General features: G+C 52.5%; 5 protein-coding genes across 5 annotated transcripts; 3 read left to right on the top strand and 2 right to left on the bottom strand.

Moving 5' to 3' along the window:
* Positions 1-198: 198 nt before the first annotated feature.
* CC84DRAFT_1175815 (uncharacterized protein) lies at positions 199-948 on the top strand (the record flags this gene model as incomplete). The annotated part of the gene is made up of 3 exons (XM_018180175.1): positions 199-297; positions 572-654; positions 744-948. The coding sequence occupies 3 exons, from the start codon at positions 199-201 to the stop codon at positions 946-948; spliced, it is 387 nt and encodes a 128-aa protein (XP_018036037.1).
* Positions 949-1,041: 93 nt separating this feature from the next.
* On the bottom strand, positions 1,042-3,261 carry CC84DRAFT_1164140 (uncharacterized protein). Its single transcript, XM_018178422.1, has one exon. It carries the CDS (start codon positions 2,890-2,892, stop codon positions 1,222-1,224), a length of 1,671 nt encoding a protein of 556 aa, XP_018036036.1. The 5' UTR covers positions 2,893-3,261; the 3' UTR covers positions 1,042-1,221.
* A 590-nt stretch (positions 3,262-3,851) lies between these two features.
* CC84DRAFT_1145232 (S-adenosyl-L-methionine-dependent methyltransferase) lies at positions 3,852-5,513 on the bottom strand. Its single transcript, XM_018176499.1, has 2 exons — positions 4,432-5,513; positions 3,852-4,382 (listed from the first exon to the last, which is right to left on the bottom strand). The coding sequence occupies exons 1-2, from the start codon at positions 5,261-5,263 to the stop codon at positions 3,916-3,918; spliced, it is 1,299 nt and encodes a 432-aa protein (XP_018036035.1). The 5' UTR covers positions 5,264-5,513; the 3' UTR covers positions 3,852-3,915.
* A 967-nt stretch (positions 5,514-6,480) lies between these two features.
* On the top strand, positions 6,481-7,778 carry CC84DRAFT_1244097 (uncharacterized protein; the record flags this gene model as incomplete). Its single annotated transcript, XM_018184142.1, has 5 exons — positions 6,481-6,495; positions 6,667-6,746; positions 6,826-6,956; positions 7,089-7,155; positions 7,388-7,778. 5 exons carry the CDS (start codon positions 6,481-6,483, stop codon positions 7,776-7,778), a joined length of 684 nt encoding a protein of 227 aa, XP_018036034.1.
* Positions 7,779-9,914: 2,136 nt separating this feature from the next.
* Positions 9,915-12,386, top strand: CC84DRAFT_1119028 (copper amine oxidase-like protein). The gene is made up of 2 exons (XM_018175542.1): positions 9,915-10,572; positions 10,687-12,386. Exons 1-2 carry the CDS (start codon positions 10,127-10,129, stop codon positions 12,260-12,262), a joined length of 2,022 nt encoding a protein of 673 aa, XP_018036033.1. The 5' UTR covers positions 9,915-10,126; the 3' UTR covers positions 12,263-12,386.
* The last annotated feature ends 1,635 nt before the right edge of the window (positions 12,387-14,021 follow it).

Here is a 14,021-nt window from a genome sequence, read left to right as displayed (position 1 = left end):
ACCTACGATTTAGAAATACGGAGGTGGCTGCCAGGTCCTCAGGCCACTCGGCGTGATCATTGGCCGACGACTATCGGCAAGACCCACTTGCCGAAGCAGTTTGATGTCACCATATCAAGCTCGCGAGCCCACCATACACAGCTCCAAAGAGGTCGAAACCTAATGGTAGGATCGCCTTGAACCAGACCATATCAAATCATGTCAGGGCCGCGACAACGTGCCAGCTTGAGTAAAGACGAAGAGACGAATGCTGCTGCGTGGGAAGCCGCGAGAGGTGCAGGATGGGGTGCGACAAAGGTCAGTTGCTATTCTACCTTTTCAAAATCAGCGTTGACTGTCCTCCGCGTGTGTTACATTTTATGTAATCACGAAGAGTTGGGATCACGGTAATGAGTGAGCGATTTGGTTAAGATATGGATTGGTACAAGATACCTGAACTGCTCTAGGGCTCTTAGGCGCTGAACTGCTCACGTGCTTCCTAAAAGCACCTGCACCTGCGCATATGATGTTTATACAGCCATGAACATTGCGACGTTCAATTTCAGAAATTGCAGCTGACATTCACCTCCAGTGGGGTGCTTTCTCCGCCGTAGCAGGCGGCGTCGCCTACGCCCTCTCTCCCGTCTACCGCGGCCTCACTATCCAATTCAAAGTGTAAGTCCGCCTCTATTGACCCCTTCCGCACCTCTGCCCATCCTCCCAGCCCAACTTCGACCCTCTCCCTGTCCTAACCTTTCACCCAGCTACATCCAAATGTCCGGCATGATCCTCGGCTCCATGATCGAAGCCGACAAGCGCATGATTGCCTACGAGCACCACGTGCGCCACCAGAAGCGCCTGCGCCGCGATATGGAAGTGTGGCGGCGATATGAGGAGGATTTCGAAGCGCGGGGCACGCCGGGCGTTGGGGCGGAGAGCAATGTCAAAGGCAAGGGGAGTGACGTGTGAGCCTTTCCAGGGACAGGGAGGCGGAACTTGTACGATAGCCTGAAGAAAAGGTGGAGGGGTCAGTGGAGTGGCGTCGCAAATTTGTAGAAGGACTAAATCGTTGGTTGATTCCAAGACCTTCGAGGTCGAGATATGCGGCATTGAGTCCATGCAATGCCATACAATGCAATAAGCAAAACGCAATCTGATGCTAAATGCCCTCTTCAGACGCCTGTACGAGTCTGCCAATCCATCCCTACCAGTGTGCACAGGAATTAATCCAATACTTCTCATCTACATGCCCCACGGCCCATCCACCACATTCAGCGCCCCCTCAACCGCCTCTTCCAGCTCGCCCACACGCCGCCTCAGCACGCTGTTCTCCTCGCGCTCCCTCGCTAGCCGCCCCCACACCGCCGCCTGCGACCCGCCCTCGCAGTTGGTGCAGCCCCAGCCGTTGTTGTTCTCCAGACGCGCCGTCCCGTCCCGTACCTTGTCGTACGTGCTACTCCGGGTCTGCAGCGCGGGCTTCTTGCCCTTGGGCGTGGTCTGTCTATCGTCCGTCTCCGCCACCGAAGAAAGATCCGTGCCGGTCGGACTGAGGCAGTTGTTGCGCGAGAAGATGCTCGCGGCGTCGGTCTCGCACTCGGACTCGAAGCCCGAGTCAACACTAACATCTGAGTTGGACACGCGGTTTCGCCGGCGCGGGCTGTGCACGCTGTCTGCGTCCTGCGTGTCGTGGTGCGTGTCCCTGCGCACCATGGCGAGGCTCTGCTTCCGCGCGGCCTCTTCCTCCTCTCGGGCGCGCCGCTCGAATATGAGCTCCTCCATGAGTCTGCGCATCTGCTCGTCCTGGTCGTTTGCGCGCGCTGCCATGGTCTCTAGTTGTGACTTCAGATGCATGATCCGTGTATCTGCTTCGTCGAGTTCGTCGTCCTGTGCGCTCTGCTCGGCGCGCGCATCTACCAGCGCGGTGGAGAGCTGGCGGTACGAAGTCTGGTATCGGGAAAGCAGCGATTCGGCAGTCGAGAGGAGGTCATTGAATGACGAAGGCGCAAGCGGATCGACAGGGCCGTGCGGGAACAGCGCCTGCGAGATGTTGAGGTTGAGTAGCTCGTCCTCGGGATTGTGGTAGGTAGGCGAGGCAACGGGCGGCGGTATTGCTGCATTTTTCTGTGTGTTGAGCAGCCAAGCGAATCTCGAACTCGCTGTTGACGTCGACAAAGGCATCGCGGGGCGCTTGGTGGAGGTTGGACCCTGACGGGGCTCCTGCGAATCATTGGACGCGCGCGTGAGCGAGGTTCCACGGTTGAAGATGCCACTCATCATGTTGTCGTCGATGTCGTCCTCCTCCGAATCGTACTCGTCTGAATCTGAGTCTTCCTGTCGTATCCCCACACCAAATGCTACCTGTCCGCTTGCGCCAGTAGTCGCGCCGTTGAACCAGTTCTGCAGCGCCTTTGCACCCGCGCGGATGTTGGGCTGGCTTGCCTTCGATTCGAGTGCGCTCCTGGAAGGGATGAAGCTCGCCAGTGACTTGGTAGGTGAGTGGAAAGATGTGCGCGAAGTATGTTGTTGGAGTGTGGATGTGGCGCGATTGATAAGCGGCTGGCAGTTGTCGAAGAATGTGCCGGTGAGAGATCTTTGGTGTGATGTACGGGGTGAAGAGGAGTAGTTCTCGAGAGGGGAGGGCACCTCACCGTGCGGGTTATAGGCAGTGGCAGTCGCCGATGTGAGTGCGGAAGGTGGCGGTTGGATGGAGTCTGAGATGTCCACGTCGTCGAAAGCGTCCACCTTCTGCTCTGCGATGGATGGAGCGTTCTGTCGGAGAGGGTGCAGTGAGTTTCGGCGGTCTCTCAACGAGATACTGGTCGCATGGGAGGCCTGCGGAGACTGCAGGGCGAGCGGGTTGGGGCTCTTAACGGCGTCGAGGCCATGCATGCCTGCATGTGCAGCTGGGGCCATGGTCTGGCGGGCTAGGTTCGCCGGAGGACAGGAATGGGCAAGGCCGATCGGGGATGTAGGGGTTTGCCTTTTGCGCAGCACTGGGTCCTGCGCTCCGAATTGCTGGAAGATGGGCGACAGGTCGAGGGAGCCCGCTTGAAACGCGATATTCGATCACCCTGTCCGTTATTGAGGGCGGCGGCGGCGGTTTCCTGGCAACGGCACTCTATCGATAACACTCGACGCAGGGAGGAAGCACGCAACAACGAGGGAATGCAACAAAGGCTGCGGTGGTACGAGCTAGAGAAGTGTGCAGAAGGGAAGGACAAGTCGCACTGAAAGAGAATGCATCTTGTCGTCAGGTCAGGTTTTCTGCCAGGCCGAGGTGCTGGCAGGGGGGCTGGCAACTTTGCTGGAGGCTGGCTACCAGCCATCGCAGTCCAAACATGACGCGGCAAGCTTGGATCCTACCAATCCACCGACCACGAAACCTGAACTTGGCTTATCAACTTGACATCACCAGAAACTATACGATCTGGCCAACGCATTCACCACCAAGTTCTAATTGCGTCTTCGCGCGTGTGCTCAGCGAGCTGCAGGGTCGTGATCGCCGAAACATCCACCCGATACGAATCGCGGCCAAACCCGCCGCATGAAACACAGTGGTCCGTTAGCGCATCCTCTGAGCCTGAAGTCCCTCTGCCCGTTCGCCATGGATTTGCAACGTACGCCATGTCTTCGCAGCACACGTTCATATGGGCAGCTCGCAAGGGATGCTGCTGACTGTTGTGACCCACTGATTTTTTCAACTCTGCCACACTCGTTCTGTCCTTTACAGCTGAGCTCAGTGTTAACATCTTCGTTGCGTTACATTTCTCACGTGAACGCGGACAATGTCAATACAGTCGCAAGTTGCAATTGTATGCACGTTTAGTAGGTTGATCGTTCCAGGATCAATTTTCCATGAAATGCTTCATATTGTCTCAGATCTTCGTGTTGACACAATAGCTACCGCTCTTGCCAATATTCTGCACCCGCAGCATCTTACTTGATCTCCATCTCCTCAAATGCCTCCATCCGCTTCGCACCATCATCCGGTACGGTAACCCACGGAGCCTTCTCCCTGAGAAATATGTGCTGCTCTACGTTCGGCATCGCTCCTTTGAAAGTATCCAAATCAAGAGAGCCAAGTACAAGACCTGTAACCTCCTGATCAAAGTATTTCATGGCGATTGGGGCTCCACAGCCCGTGCAGAAAAATCGCTCTGCGGCCTTTGAGAGTACCAGAGTTTTCATTGTAGATGTATGCGTAAAGGTGAGCGCATCATCGTCAACGTGGCAAAACGGCAAGTAGCCAGATCCCGAGACTCGAGAGCAAGCTCGACAGTAGCAGAAAGTGACTTGAGATGGCTGTTGTGTTGACGTATAGCGCACGCCGCCGCAGCGGCAGCCTCCTTCGAAGACGGTCTCTTTGCTTGAGGAGCTTGGGACATACCTCGAGCCGTCGGCAGCTAGCGATCTGATGAGCTGACTTCACTATAGCATACGGAGTGTACCTACGTTTGCGAGCAACTCCAAGGAACACCGAGTCGACCTCCTCGACTTGTCCGTTCACAGCTAACCGCTCCCACTCTTCTTTGTAGAGACCCTGGGCCTTGCGTCGAATATCATTATTGGCAAAGGTCCTCGCAACGTCCTTGACGATAACGTTCTCAACGAAGAAGTCATCCCATTGGCCCACCTCGTACTGTCGCTTCCCATATCCAGACTGATTCTCTACGGTGATGACCTTGTCAACCTTCAGCCCCGCAGACTCAAGTACACCCTTCAGTGAAGATTCGTTCTGGCTCCACTCTCGGTTGTACGGCACCGACAGGTCGAGCCGTCTTGCGACACGTTCCAATACCATCCCTGGGACAAGGTTTCGAGGATGCGTTGAGTCAACTGCGAATGTGCCACCTGGCTTCAGGAACTCGGCCCACAGTTCGATTGCTGCCTTTGGATCCGGGAATAGTACGAGAGCAGACGACGCAGTGATGATGTCGAATTGCTTTCCTTTCAGCGCTTCGATTTCCTGTAGTTTTAGGATATCACCCTGATAAAAATCCACATTGGCGTACTTCTCGGGTTCTTTTCTCTTCTTGAATTCGGCTACGCGAAGCATCCCTGGGGTCACATCGACGCCGGTTACATGTCCAGATGGGCCGACAGCATCTGCCTCCAGGAAGGTAAGTAACCCGGTTCCACAGGCGAGGTCAAGGACATGCTGGCCTGGCTGGATGTTGATTTCAGCTGCAAACCTTTTGGTGAAGTCGTCGTGCCAGGAGTCATCGTAATTGAAAGAACGCGACTCGTAGAAAAGGACAGCCCTGTCTGCTTGTTCGGATCCCATTTAGGTAGAAGCGTTGGCGGTAGACTCTAGCGTGCGTAATCCTGGTGGTAATGCTCCGAATTGGTAGAGTGGCTTCTTTTATGATAGAGGATCGAGCACAATAGTGGGGACGGTCAATGCTCGCGATGATGTTCTAGATGTAGCCACTCACAACTTCCTCGACTGATGACGTCAGTAGGTCTCAGTTGCGTGCCACCCGTACGATTTCCGTATATTGCACAGTTGCCTTCCAGATCATGTAGATTGTGATTGAAGATGGTTACTAATGCAAGGAGAAGTGGAGGAGAAGCCATTCCAAAATGTAAGCCGCTAGCATCCAATTGAGGAAAGCGCCCACCGGCGTCGCTCTTCCCATCACTCCCTCAGCACGTCATCTGTGTTACCTCAAATATCCAGGAATACCTTTGCCTTCGTCTTTCCCACTACGAGACATACGGGTAGTTGTTCGTCAACATGCCGGTGCCACTACCTCCAGGCGTGCTAACCCCTCGGGCCGCAGTGCCTTGTGAACAGACGAGGAACCCAGACAACAATCACGAGCAAGAGCGCACAAGCACGAACCCACGGTTCCACGAAATTGAATGAATTGACGGTAGTACCACGTCCATTGCAGGCATTTGGTATGACTGCAGACCAAACGCCCCTCAGACCATCAGCTTCCAGTGCTTAACAGCATCGTGTCACATTGGATTTCACAGAGTCTCGATTCGATCTAGATGACTGCGACTCGGATACAAGCTACGATAGATTCATATCACGGCTTGAACGAAAAGATGTGTTGCGCCTTGACTCTTAGCTGCGGATCGATGAGCTTCTAGACCGGACGTTATCTGATTGGAGCATCAACCATAGCCCCACGCTCACTGCATCGTATTAGACCCGCGTGACAACCTACCGCATCTTGGACTCGCACTATGAAGGAAACCTACTCCAAAATGGCAGGCTTACCACTCAACTTACTGTGGAATCTCCCAGGCCCGCGGGGAACAGCGATCACTTCAAATCACTATTCAAGTGGCTGCATATCGAGAATCCTCCAAGATTCACTTCGGCGCCTTCATAGTAGGTGCATACTTGCACTATAAAGCAGGTTCCCAGGTGCTTTTGGCAGCGGCATGTACTATTTGAGGGGGATCGACACCACATCCTGCTGGCACTTAGCGTCCTTACTAAATTGCGGGCACAAGAATATGTCAATAAGTGTCCTTACTTGATTAATGTCGAGCAGGCTAGTGCGTCTCTTATCTTGCGGGAAGCCCGAGAAAAGTCGGAAGGATCGCTGCGAAAACCAGGAAGCTCGGGCGGAAGCTACATCGTGAGTAAGCCTGAAGCTTGCGCACTTGCACTTGATCAGCCTGGATCGATCAACGTGCGGCAATATGCTAACAATATCTCTCTACTAGGAACCCGAGTACTTTGAAGAAGCGCTTGCATACGTTGATCATCAAGGCCCTAGAGCTCAGCGGAAGAAAGAGATCATTAGGTAATCAGCGGAGTCAACATTCGGTACATTTGAACTGACAGCAGTTTAGATGGATTACCGTGCACTAAATCTATCATAGCCCAACCTCAACCTCATCTGTCGAAGCGAAAAGTAACGTCCGGCCGTTTGCCCGTTCTGAAACGCACGGCAGCGTTGTTGACGGCGAGTTCTTTCGGGTCGCTCAACTCTGGTGCTTGATATTCGGGGATCGTATGTCTTATCTCTCTCTATTGGGATTACAAACATGACTAGCTATGACGAGATCTTGTGATCTCATGTTCCCACGCTCCTATAACCGAAGTACCAAATGCTCTTATCAAATTCAATTATGCTTCCCCACAGGAAACCAGGGCAAGAAATCTCAGGTTACCGATGGAGGTATCAGATTGTGGCTTATGCCAACTGAAAAGTGTGTCACATGGCTCTCTTTTGTCTCAAACTTTGTTAGCCTGAGGTATACGACGTTCCAAGGCTGGCGGGTAAAATATCGAAATGTTGTTCTAGACCCTTCAGACTGGTGTGCTATCATCACCGCAGCCAAGAGAACCACAATTCGATTGCATTTGTTCAGAAGGTAGGACTTGCTATAGAAAGATGTCAATTCCAATATAGGGTGTTCCACTAGCATAAACATGGCGTAGGCTGATCATGCTCGAACCTCATCTCGGCATTCCATACTGTCAACGTACACCTGCTGATCAAATTAGGGACAAGTCCTTGGACGAAGGTGCATTGTTCCTATCTTCTGACAAAGAAGCAGACCAGCAATCTCCGGAGTCCGACTCGAATGGCTTACTGAGCGCAAGATCTCAGGCGCAACGAACCCTCCATCAAGCATCCGCAACTGAAATTGCAGACAATGAGGCGTTTATTCTTCAGTATGACGGGCTAGGGGCGACCAGTGAAGTGCATATGGATGAATGCCATGTTTTCACACTACTAGCAACAATTTTTGTGGTTGCGCAACGTCCAACGATTACCCTACCGACAAGACAATTTGCAGCTGGGGAACAATACAAAGTTAATGAGTAGCAGCTACTGCACGATCTATCGGAGCTTGACCATTATCTTTCCACCGTTGACAGTCGCGCGACGGAAAGCCTCAAAAACATTGAATGTCCTTCGAGAAGGCTCCACGAAGTACAATTCTCGCACTCAAATGGCGACCATCAATGCGACAAACGGATCATGTTGAGGATAGTACAAGACATTCTTGTTTTATTTTTCCAACCACACTACGAACACAAAATGACTCTGAAGGTGAGACAAACTACCAGAATTATACAGTGACACGAGGCACCGGACACTATGCCAGGAAAAGCGTCAATAGACTATATTGGACCAGTAGGAGCAATGAATCGTTCGATATTTGGCCTGGTAGTGCAAAATGAAGAAGGAACGGGAATGATGACTCCCTGATGTAGTTTTGGGGCAGCATCGACCGCAGTTTTTGTACTCGGGATGACTTTCCCAAATATGCGATGGAAGAAAAGAAGTCGCACGACTTGCAAGATTGGCCAAGAAAATCTGAGAGCAGTTCTTCTTAAGCCGGGGGGTCTTCGACTGTGCGGCGATGATTCGCCAAGAGTTTTTGTAAGTGTGGTAATGGATGCTACACCAACCTCACGGCTTCTGCTAATGAGCCGAAACAAGATCCACCTACAATTGAACTTCATCGGCTTTCTCACCGACCAGCCGCACAAATCAGGAGCACGCGTTCACCGCTGTCAAGATCGGTTTTAGCAAGGCCGACTAAAGTTGGCGGAACGATTCCAGATGACCAATATATGTTGAGTACTCCCATCCACCTCTGGAGCACACATGCTTGTTGAGTGTCAGGTGATCGCGAGGCTGTACTGCTATTAGGCACAATACTCTTGCAGCTATGCCAGGTACTGCATGGTATTCAGGGCCATATTTCTGCGGAAGATCAACGCTTGGCTTTGAGATACTGGTCACGTTTCAAGGAGCTGAAGGCTGAGATATAGGCGAACCCGCTTAACCGCAAGCACGAGAGGACGTTTGCAAAGCTGAAGGATGAGTTTGAAGCAATCACTACCATATTAGAAGATCCACAGCGAGTGCTCATACACTCCCAGATAGCATCGGTGAAGCCGAAAGCTGCTCACTAAGCTACAACTCATCGACCTCCGAGGAGTATCGATGGAGCCAAGCCGAGAGTCGTCCGTGGTCGATCACATGCTGCATCAAACAGAGAAGTTGCTCCAGAACTTCGGAGAGATGGTACGGCATCTCAATGATCTGGAGAGCTATCATTTTCTCTGCTTGTCAATCGCCACTGACATGCAACAAAAGGCATCTTTCGCGTTTAGTCAGTGGCAATCAGATAATACTCTACATGAGGCTGACACTTGCGACAGCTACGGTCACGGTATTCTTCTTACCTCTGACTACGCTGGCTGGCATCCTTGGCATGAATACGAGCGACATACGGAACCTGGGCGGCTCTTCTGGTGCATCGCGATCCCTATGGCAGTCATCTGCTTGTCAACCTGGCTCATGTACCTGGGAACCCTCAAAAAGCATGGACCTGGGGAAATAAGCGAAATACTCAGATAAAAGAAGGCTACGTGAGCCCAACATGCAACCGCTGCGCCTGGGTTGCCATTTCGAGCAGTTGGTGCTCAACTTGTGCGTTAGGACAAGCGCGGAATTTTTCCGCCGGGGCCCGACGCGTCCGCGCGGCGAGGTCGGACAATACATTGCCCACTCACTACTATCGTCATACACTAACCGGTATATTCCGCTCCTTATCAGGTACCAAAGCAGTGCATAGCATATGTCATCTTCCAGGGCAACTCTCTATGCAACCGCAATACAATTAATACCGGTCCGAGAAGCTCAAAAGGACCGATTGATTCCTGATTTTCCTCACGCTGCCGTGTTGAAGAATCCTCACGACATATCTGCTGTATTCTAACAAACAGAAATCAGAATCTGTTATACGAACCGGCAGTCTAAGCTGCATTAATATATCATAATGGCTTGAGACTGAACGTGCGAGTAGTGTTTGGAAATCAGTGAACGCGGTCCACACAATTTAGGAGCTAGTACCAGAAGGGGAGGTCCACGCGCTGCACCTTGCCGCAGGGGTCCTTCTATGCGGGGACTGCACGATACGCTAGACTGAACCATCTTTATCGGTAGCGGAAGTCCTCCTTGAAGCACTATAAGAACATTGACAGCTTCCTCTCCCATCACTCTTACCAGACGTTTGCTCAGATACGCTTGCTCTTTGTCTTGAAGCATCGCGCTGGCCACGTATCTTCTCTCTACCACCGCAGAGCACCACACTGACCAGTCTCCGTGGGTTCGTGTCTACCGCTTTGAACGGACAGCTCCCCCTCAAGGACGACACAATGGCGCCACATCCCTTCAAGATCCTCAGCATTGAGGAGACCCGCCTCGCCCGCGATGTCATCCTCTCTCTCCACCCGGATGTTGTCGTTGACTTCCGGGAGATCTTCCTCAATGAGCCCAACAAGGAGCTCATGAAGAAGTATCTTGAGGTCGAGCATGCGGCGCAGCCTGGAAAGTCAGTACACTCGAAGCGGCCTCCGCGATTGGCGAAGTGTCAGTACGATGTAATTGGATCTGACAAGATCCCGGAGTACCACGAGTCGATTGTTGATGTTGAGACGAGGAAGAGAGTCAAGCATGAGATCATTGGTAAGGAGCAGCAGGCTTCTTTGACTCTGTGGGAGTTTGAGAACCTTGTGCAGGCGTGCAAGGAGAGTGAGGAGTTCCAGCAAGCGATCAAGGAGTTCCATCTACCGGAGGGCTTTGAGCTCGTTATCGAGCCTTGGTAAGTTGATCCGCTACTATCCTTTGTGTCTATGGTATGCCCATTGACAGCCTCCTAAGCGTGGGAGTCTTGGATCATGAGCCCCGACTCAGACAGTAACTAACATAAGCATAGGCCTTATGGCGGACGAGACGACACTAGCGAGACTACAAGGTACTTCCAAGGATTGTGCTTCGGTCAGGACACCAGGAACGGCAACCCTGACTCCAATTTTTACGCCTACCCTCTCCCCATCATACCTGTAATGGACGCACACACGAAGAAGATCTGCCGAGTCGACCGACTCGCTACAGGAGGAAAAGGAGATAGCCTGACAGGAAAGACTCACTCTCCCCAAATTCTTGCCCACTGCCAACCCGCCGAGTATGTTCCGGAGCTGGTGGAAGGAGGCACCCGGAAAGATATGAAGCCTATCAACATTACTCAGCCAGAAGGCACTTCGTTCAAGGTTTCCGATGATTCGTTTGTAGAATGGCAGAAGTGGAGCTTCCGTGTGTCATTCAACCCTCGTGAAGGAGCTGTTCTGCACGACGTGCGATACGAAGGCCGAAGTATCATCTACCGTCTCAGCATCAGCGAAATGAGCGTTCCCTATGCCGATGCCCGAGCGCCCTTCCACCGGAAGCAAGCGTTTGATTTTGGCGACGGTGGTGCTGGTAATTGCGCAAACAACCTGTCTCTCGGCTGTGATTGTCTTGGTGTTATCAAGTACTTCGACGCCGTCATCGTTAGCTCAGATGGTGAGCCCAAGGAGCATCCCAACGTCATCTGCCTACACGAGCAGGACAACGGTATCGGCTGGAAGCACACCAACTGGAGAACCGGCCGAGCAGTCGTGACTCGCATGCGCGAGTTGGTCGTCCAGTTCATCATTACCCTCGCCAACTATGAGTACGTATTTGCGTACAAGCTGGACACTGCAGGCGGCATCACTCTCGAAGTACGCGCAACCGGCATCGTATCCACCGTTAATATCGACCCGGGCAAGACCTCGGAATACGGCAACGTCGTGTCCGGCGGCGTCCTCGCGCAGAACCACCAGCACATCTTCGCCGCGCGCCTCGACCCCGCCATCGACGGCCACAATAATACGCTTCTCTACGAGGAGTCGCATACTGCGCCCTGGGACAAAGAAACGAATCCAAACGGCAACTTCTATGAGATCCGCAAGACGGTCGTGAATCGCAGCCAGGGTCTGGATGCGGCGCCAGAACATAACCGCACGTTCAAGATCATCAATGAGAGCAAGAAAAACAAGCACAGCGGCAACCCAGTCGGCTACAAATTCCAGCCACCCGCAACACAGAAACTACTCGCCGCGCCGGGCAGTCTGCAGTACCAGCGCGCGCTCTTCGCCCAGCACCACGTCTGGGCGACAAAGTACCGCGAAGACGAACTGTACGCTGCGGGGCGGTACACGCTGCAGAGCCATGTGGAGAAGGGCGGCGTGCACGACATGGTGGCGCGCAAGGACGATATCACCAACCAAGATCTAGTTGTCTGGAGTGTGTTTGGGTTGACACACAACCCTCGTGTTGAAGACTGGCCGGTCATGCCAAGCGAGATTTTCCAGGTGCATTTCAAACCTTCGGACTTCTTTGAGAGGAATCCGGCAATTGATGTACCATCCTCGAGGAACCAGGCTAGTGTGCTCGCGAAGGATTGTTGCTCTGCTGGTCAGAAGCTGTAGGTGGGGTGTGCGATAGCTGAGTGGAATATTTGACGAAGACCATGTGCATAGGATCTCTTGAATTATGTATTGAATTAGGACTGCATGATAACCCTTACCGCATAATAGACCTATATATTCCTGCACCCATCGGTATATGAATATCTCGATAGCTGGGCCTTTTATCGGCCCAACGCCTCTCTTGATGTATACCGGTCTACCCTCATCATTCAGAGTCTTACTACTACAAAAACATGCCCGCGGCTGACCCTACAGCCAGCAAGAGGAAAGCAAACATGCCAACCTTTGAAGTACTCACATGCACAACATCGAGCGATGCAGCAGCGCCCTTCGACTCAGACGCAGTACCCCTCAGCCCCATCGCATTCCCCTCTCCTCCCGCCGTTGCCACCCCACTCGTCTGCCCCTCGCCTCCATCATCGCTCTAACCCTTCGTGTGATTCCTCTCCCCATACGCTGGCGCACAAACCACCTCCTTCACCCTCTTTTGTAAGCACTCGCCCAACTCCCGCCATGTCGTACCCTCGCTCTCATCCACGTAACACTGAATCATACAGATTCTCAAATTGCCTGTTTCATTGGATAGGATAAGTATCCGTACGCGGGGTTGTGGTTTACATGTTTGCGTCTGAAGCGAGTTGTTCCTGTTGTTCGGCGGTTGAATGTCTGGGTGCGGGCGCACGTTGCGCACTTTGATAGGCAGCTAGAAATGGTCAGCGATCCCGTCATAGCAAGTAATTAATCGTATACATACTCTCAGACTAGCATGCTGGTTGTCTGCGCGGCTGTCGTGAAGGGAGTCTTCTGAGCACCAGCAAAGGTGAGGCAGATTGTGCTCAGACTCTTGACCTAGTACAGCCCTTAGAGAGGCGTTCAGGAATACTCCTCAAACATGAATGGCGAAGGAAACTGGTCTGCAAGATATCGTGGTTTTCTTAGTTCGTATAGACTTCATTGAGAATACGAGATTAGTGTGACTCTTTGGCACCGCGTCGCGAGATGCGTGTCAGATATTACAGATAGGCGAATTACGTTTGGGATCCGAGATACTGGCATGGATCTAGACTGGGGGGAGAATTCTACTAAGATTACATTATTGTAGGATTCGAAGTGGTCCGTGCTGGCATAGCGCTGAAATATAGAGAATGGTCTTTGTTGCGGAAGCGTGAAAAGTAGCGACGACGCGACCACTCTTCATAAGATAACGAGGCCCGGATTCTGCTCGTCTTGCGCTAGAGAAATCGGGTGTGGTCGTCTATGTGTAAACACACTAGTACCCTTCTTTATCCTAGCAAGCGCTAAGGTGTTCCTGCATGCCGCTGATGTCTGGCGACGTGACTGTACCCAGGTATACCCGTTGTTATGCATCTCCGTCTCCTGCTTTGATTGTGTAGGTGATGAATTGACTGAATCACATGCGAGCTCTCAGATGACGTGCCAAACGTCCAGGGTGGACGTGGCGGAGGGCGCCATCTCGCGTTTATCTAACAGCGATGTCCGTACATTTTGCCGATCGCTATCGCGTGCATGAGTTCACCGCCCACCAAGGTCCCATACGTCATTGGTCACAAAGTCCGTAAAGCAGTGTCGATATCTTGCTGCAAGATAAAATGCACCAATTCCTGGATTTCATAAAGGCCCCACGTGAGAAAATGCGGGGAAGCTTGCCAGCTTGGGAAAGACGGCTTGCGTTCCCCCACTCGGGTCGTCCAATCTTCGATCCCCATCTCACCAGCGCCTCAACTGCCGGATCATCATT

Source organism: Paraphaeosphaeria sporulosa (assembly GCF_001642045.1).
Source record: "Paraphaeosphaeria sporulosa strain AP3s5-JAC2a unplaced genomic scaffold CC84scaffold_5, whole genome shotgun sequence".
Lineage (NCBI taxonomy): Eukaryota > Fungi > Ascomycota > Dothideomycetes > Pleosporales > Didymosphaeriaceae > Paraphaeosphaeria > Paraphaeosphaeria sporulosa.
Note: the sequence above shows the minus strand (reverse complement) of the source record. Positions and strands in the feature narration are given on the sequence as shown.

Bases quoted from the DNA above. Each gene is read 5' to 3' on its own strand.
- CC84DRAFT_1145232 (XM_018176499.1), bottom strand. From the start codon at position 5,263: ATGGGATCCGAACAAGCAGACAGGGCTGTCCTTTTCTACGAGTCGCGT. The intron at 4,383-4,431 runs GTAGGTACACTC...TCAGATCGCTAG, and splicing joins CCTTGGAGTTGCTCGCAAAC to CTGCCGACGGCTCGAGGTAT.
- CC84DRAFT_1164140 (XM_018178422.1), bottom strand. From the start codon at position 2,892: ATGGCCCCAGCTGCACATGCAGGCATGCATGGCCTCGACGCCGTTAAG.
- CC84DRAFT_1119028 (XM_018175542.1), top strand. From the start codon at position 10,127: ATGGCGCCACATCCCTTCAAGATCCTCAGCATTGAGGAGACCCGCCTC. The intron at 10,573-10,686 runs GTAAGTTGATCC...ACATAAGCATAG, and splicing joins GAGCTCGTTATCGAGCCTTG to GCCTTATGGCGGACGAGACG.